Here is a 6,000-nt window from a genome sequence, read left to right as displayed (position 1 = left end):
GTGTATTGGTCAGACATAGAGGTGTCTTTTTTCGTGATCCTTCTCCAACAAAGTGGAATACACTCTTAACAGTCCTGCAATTTCCTACGGTGATGTAGTTCAATTCTGATTGTGAACTAAGCATAAAAATGTCTGTTTGTGTCTGTTCTCATATTTTTAGGTCAACTGCATTGAGGTATTGGTCATTTAATTGTTCAAGGTCTAAAATATTCAAATGTGGATTAAACAAAGGAAACAAAACCTAAAACAGAGAGCAGACCTTTTCTTTACAATACTGACTCTGTAATACATTAAACTGAATCCACAGGTGAAACAGCGTCAGCAAACATTTTCCACGACGGGGGATTGATAGGAAATGCGACCACCCTTCCTTTAATTTACTTGTCCTCTCAGATAAAAACGGATGGCATTGACCTTGCTATAGGTAAATGTTAGACAGAAGGAGCTCGAAATACAGAGGTGTATTGTCAGCATGAATGTTTTCATCATTATGGCGAAATGCATTAGTGCAAGCCACACAGCATTCAAACTAAAATCTACATCTATTTCGGAAAATTATTGTCCATGTTTCTATACAAATAATTTAATACATGCCTTGATGTTCTTCTCGCTACTTGAAGATCAGAATTGACCGCAGGTTAGATGTCTGGTCGGTCTCCTTTAGGTAGCTTATCATAGTCTTTTGTGGAATAGAGCTAAACACAGAAAATAAAAAAATTGAAAGGTATGGTAATGTTACAAATATCAACAAGGTTTCAGACACGATTATATTTCTTTCCCTTATTCCCTCATTACGTGGACCCCTCTCCAGCCAGTCAGATTAACGCAAATATGATATAAACGCTGTGTTCTCCCTTTCACTTCCATTTTGGAATAGGTTTAAATTCTTCCCTTTGTATCAAAACAGGAATGGCTTGCATCTTTCTGCGTGTATTACACATCAACACTGAACCTCCCAAACTATTTCAAAACTTTTTTAAAACAAACTTGTCATCGTTTCGCTTTGTTTTTTGGCATACCGTAAAAACAAGACACGAAGACCCTAAGACCCAGGACTCTTAAATATAGACATTAAAAAAGACCTGGAGCACCAGGAGTGTCTTCACCCCGATAAGACATTAGTTTAATACAGTTGATTGTCATCATTGCACCCTGAGGACACATCAACTGGCAAATGCGCTTTTTCACCAACTCCAGCGCTCTTCCACATATTAGAGAGGTAACAAAGCTAACGCTAAAGTTAACTTTATAATCATGAGATCATAATACGCCCACTCGTCACAGGCACATAATCAGACATGTGAGCAAGCAGAATGGCACGCTAGGCGAGTGGGCAAATAAATGGCTGCATTTTGTACAGTACCTTCGTAAAATCTAAAAAAATAAATTGCAAAGTCTTCCCTCGTTTGACAGAATCATCAAATACGTGGTGTCTATGTCTGTTTACGTTGATGTCAAAGAATCAAGATAAAAAGAAACAAGGTGAGTTGAAAAAAGAACTAGCGTTTAGCCCAACGTTAACTCACTGATGCTAGCATTCCTAAACAATGGAGTAGAAAGCTAACGTCAGGGTTCACACCATTTGAATTTGACTGTTCACATGATACGCTTGGTCCTCCCCCTTTCAACTTCACAGTACATATCATATACAGAGGGGTTCATAACTAGACAATAGTTGATGACACAAGAAGGTTAAGGTTAAAGTTAGCGTTGCTGTGATTAAACTCTCTATTATCCACATCAGTTGCTGCCTTCAAATGAGTGTGACATAGAGTCAGACAGCGAGAAGGAGGTTAAGAGCATGTGCACGGTAACTTCTTTAGTTGCTGCTTGTAGCTTTTTCATTTTTTTTTATACTGCCCTCCTTTGTCTGAAAAGTATGACATGGTTGGCAAATTATAGGGTGTTCAAACAGAGGTTTTCTATAATAACCTTTTATTAATTTTTTGCGTATTCAAGAACATACTGTATATACCCCCATGTAAGAAAATTGAAAAAATAATAATGTAAGAAACAATAAGAAAGTATTTCAATCGACTAATGCAAAAACACTGCCTTTTATGTATTGTTTTTGGTTGAACCTTTTGAAAAAGAGTTGAACCTCCTAAAACTCGAATATATAAAAAAATAGACAACATGGTTCTGGAACTCATATCTAATAACAGAGCTCGCCTTAAATAATTCACCTCATCAAAAAAAATTCAATGAATAAATTATTTGAGAAAAAATATTTTTTTTTTTAAATTCAATAGCAAGGGTTTTCAGATTAATTTTTTTGTAAAGTTTTCAGGAAAATATCAACAACAGTTCTTCGGCAACCATTCTAAAAGGAAACAAGAAGCAATGACGAGAAGAAAATCTAAACTTCCTTGCCGCTTTCTGACTCGATGACGAACTTCTTTGAAGGGAGCAGCTGATGTGGAAAATGTGCGGAAGAATGTTGGAGTAGGCGCAAAAGCGCATTTGACAGTTGATGTGTCTTCATAGTACGATGATGGCAGTCAACAGTTATCTACTATGGTCTTATCTGGGTGAAGACCCTTTCTGTGTTCTGGGTAATTTTGTTGTTAGTACTTGAGGATCCTGGGTTTTAGGGTCTCAGAGTCTGGTTTTTACAGTATGCCTTTTTTTGCCTACAAATCACTTTAAGGAGCCACATGCCTCCATCTAGCAGGGTGTCTGGCACTTGTTTTTGGGTGAAAGATTTGACTGAGCGTCTATTTTCGTTGCTTGTTTTTGGTGCATGGTCGTCAAAAAGAAAGTTTTACACAATTTTAAATAGATTTATTGCTCCTGGTTGCATTTACTATCTGTATATCTGCCTATTTAAAATTTTTGTAAGCTCTGGAAAGCCAGATCAATCTTCAAAATTAGTGTCATTAGGGCTACTAACTGAGCAGCTTTCGTTTATATGCCCAACAATACAAACGACATTCTTAGAGTTCAAAACGACATTCAATTTTTTCTTGCAGTTCAAAATTGTTTCTATGTTTCAAATTCTGCTGATTAAGTTCAACTGAAAATGGCAAGCGAATTATTTGACAAGACAAAAGACATATAAGACATAAGAATCTTCATTTCAACCAACAAGGAATTACAAGAAATTACAATCAGTCATAAAGTAAAACTAATGAAAATAGTAAATTAAGTAAAGTAAAACTAATGAATGAAAGAACTACAATTAGTTGAATTTAAATGAGATGCCTAAATTGAACAAAGGTAAGTAATCAAATTCATTTGTTATAGATAAACCAAATAGTTAAGAAGGGATCTAATAGAAGAGTAAATTCATTGTCACATTTTTGAAGAGAGGGTCGCTTTTTAGAGTATTAAGAGCTTTAGTACCAGTGTATTGCAGAGAGCTTAGTCTATATGAAGTTGTGTTGCATTTTTCAAGATTGGAGTCTTTTAGCAGATTAAAGACGAGTCAGTTGATTGTGCACATTTTTAATTCTATGAAAAATCCAGTTTTATTCATTTGGCAGTTCATTCTTACCAAAGTAATGCGAAAATATATATTGTTGAAATCTGGAAATATCATCTAGCTTCAATATTTTTAAGCCTTTGAGATGCTGCGTTTTTGTAGTAAACAAATCCGGTCATAAAATGCATTCATACGCAAGGTGTGAGTTGAAAATAATGTGGTTAAGGTGTTGTACGGCTCAACAACCAAATGTTCAGTCACAAGACAGTCATCGTGGACTTTTTTCTAAACAAATACATCTCTTGGCATTTTCAGGGTACTACTTTCCGTTTTATCAGGGTCTATGAATTTACAAAAACTACGTTCTTGTCGCAAGGACCCTTTTGCAAAACTTTGTTGTGAACTAACTGTTCACGAACGCAGCGCTTTGGTGATTCCCGCCAAATATGCACAGATCGGAAGCGCACTAACTGGCTTTTTCCTATTCCTCTTTCTCGTCCTCCTCTCCAATCTAAACCCCTTTATGTTCTTAGTTGTACAACGGGAAACAGTCCTACCAAAGTCAATATGTCGAAACAAAGATTCAGAAAAATCCTAACCCTAATCCTAACCCTGACCCAAAACTCTGACCCTAAAACCTTTACCCTAAAGCCCTGACCCCTTACCCTAAATCCCTAACCCTAACCCTATAACCCTAACACTAAAACCCTTTAAACCCCAACTCATAAACCCTGACCCTATCCTTAAAACCCCAGATCTATGAGCCTAACCCTGACCATGAAATTTTAAACCCTGACCATAAGCCCTAACCTAAAACTCTGTCCCTAAACCCTAAACCCTTAAACCTGACCCTAAATCCTAACCGTAACCCTAACCCTAAAACCCTAGCTCGAACACCCTAATGCTAAAACCCTGACCCTAAAACCCTGACCTTAAAACCCTGACCTTAGAACCCTATCACTCAAACCCTAATACCCTGACCCTAAAACCCTGACCATAAAACCCTGACTCTAGAACCCTGACACTGAGACACTGACCCTTAAACCTGAACCCTAAATTTCTTACCCTAAAACCCTTGCCCTATAAATCTAACCCTGAAATCATCATCAGGTACCATCTTCTATCAGAAGGTTGGCTACCATGCCCCTCCAACTATCCAAAAATCTGTCTTTTGGTTTGTTGTCATGGTCATAGATAAAACTAAGGGGCTAATAGTAGAGATGGGCCCCCAGAAACACCTCTACAGTGTATTTAAAGGGACTCCATCCCTCTTTCCACCCGAGGTCATTGACACCTGGAGTCGTAGCTCATCCGTTCTCATTGCTGGTCTTTCGCCGAGTTAGCCGTTGGCCATCACTCGTAGCCCTGAGCTAGGGAACCCTGCCATGTGGTACCAGTCGGGTCAGGCTGGACCTGTGAGCTAAAGGAGGGAAGGGACGCTTTAAATCCCCATTCATGTCCTGTCGGAGCATGTCACTGCCCTGGGCTCGTAGCCCTGAGCTAGGTAACCCTAAAATACATACCCTAAGACCCTGAACCCAAAAACCCTGACCCTTATACCCTGACCCTGAAACCCTCACCCTAAATCCCTAATCCTGAAATCCTAACCCTTAACCATAACCCTAAAACCCTAACCTTTAAACCCTAACTCTAAGACACAAAACACAGAGCACTAATCCTAAAACTCTAACACTAAAAGCCTAACCCAAAAAACCCTAGCCCTAAAACCTTAACCCTAAAACCCATACCCTGAAACCGTAAACCTTTAAACCCTGACCCTGAAACGATGACCCCAAAACCCTGACCCTTAAAACCCTAATCCTAGAACCTTGACCCTAAAACATTAATACTAAAACCTGGAGAAATATATTTGGCTAAAACGGTAGTTTGTGACAAGCAAATTCCGGGATCGAAAAATTTTTTCAAATCACAGCTACCGTTTTCGAAATACAGGCGTTTTAAGTTGAGAAACGACAATTATTCCGACAAATCGAGACTCGAGGCGAGAATTGTCACGAGTGGGCGATCATCTTTGACGTCACAAGTGGCATGTTCTCAGCACGTATTGTGTTTCTCTATAGAAACCTTCAACAGAATGCTGCGGACAAATGTTTATTATGTGCATGTGAAAGAAGCCAATTTTGCATTTTTGACACATAATTGACATTTTCAATGGTTTGGGACTCTAAATCGGAGTTTATAACACTGATTTTAAAACAAATGGAGAGTTTCAGCCGTCTGAGTTTTTGCTACCAACCAGCGCTGCACCTTGGGCAGACATACCCTGGGTACCAGACTCACTATATAAAATAATAGATAGTCTGGTCTAGTGCGCCCCATTCTCGTTCTGGTGAACTTACTTGAAAGAACTGAAGTCTATTTAACAGACAAGGCCTGTGAAACAAAACTGTCGGATAAATAACAAAGCATATGTTCCAACCCTTCCGATATGACCGGGAGACTCCCGATTTCAGAGGTAATCTCCCGACCTCCCGACAATTAAAAAATTCCTCCCGATTTTTGAAAAAAGCTTATAATAAAAATAAAAAGCTGGTATCAAATAAAGAAGAATCAAG

The 6,000-nt window shown here is 38.4% G+C and overlaps 1 protein-coding gene across 1 annotated transcript in view; it reads right to left on the bottom strand.

The window, feature by feature from the left end:
* Positions 1 to 464: 464 nt before the first annotated feature.
* The window catches only part of LOC135689672 (cytochrome c oxidase subunit FA4), a 32,209-nt gene continuing 26,673 nt past the window's right edge, over positions 465 to 6,000 (bottom strand). The window contains exon 4 of the mRNA XM_065206984.2: positions 465 to 695. Within this exon, the coding sequence (XP_065063056.1) occupies positions 639 to 695 (57 nt within the window). The 3' untranslated portion in view covers positions 465 to 638. The remainder of the gene's footprint in view (positions 696 to 6,000) is intronic.

This window comes from Rhopilema esculentum, chromosome 5 (assembly GCF_057945365.1).
Source record: "Rhopilema esculentum isolate cy_ngs chromosome 5, ASM5794536v1, whole genome shotgun sequence".
NCBI lineage: Eukaryota > Metazoa > Cnidaria > Scyphozoa > Rhizostomeae > Rhizostomatidae > Rhopilema > Rhopilema esculentum.
This window is presented reverse-complemented; position numbering and strand designations above follow the sequence as displayed.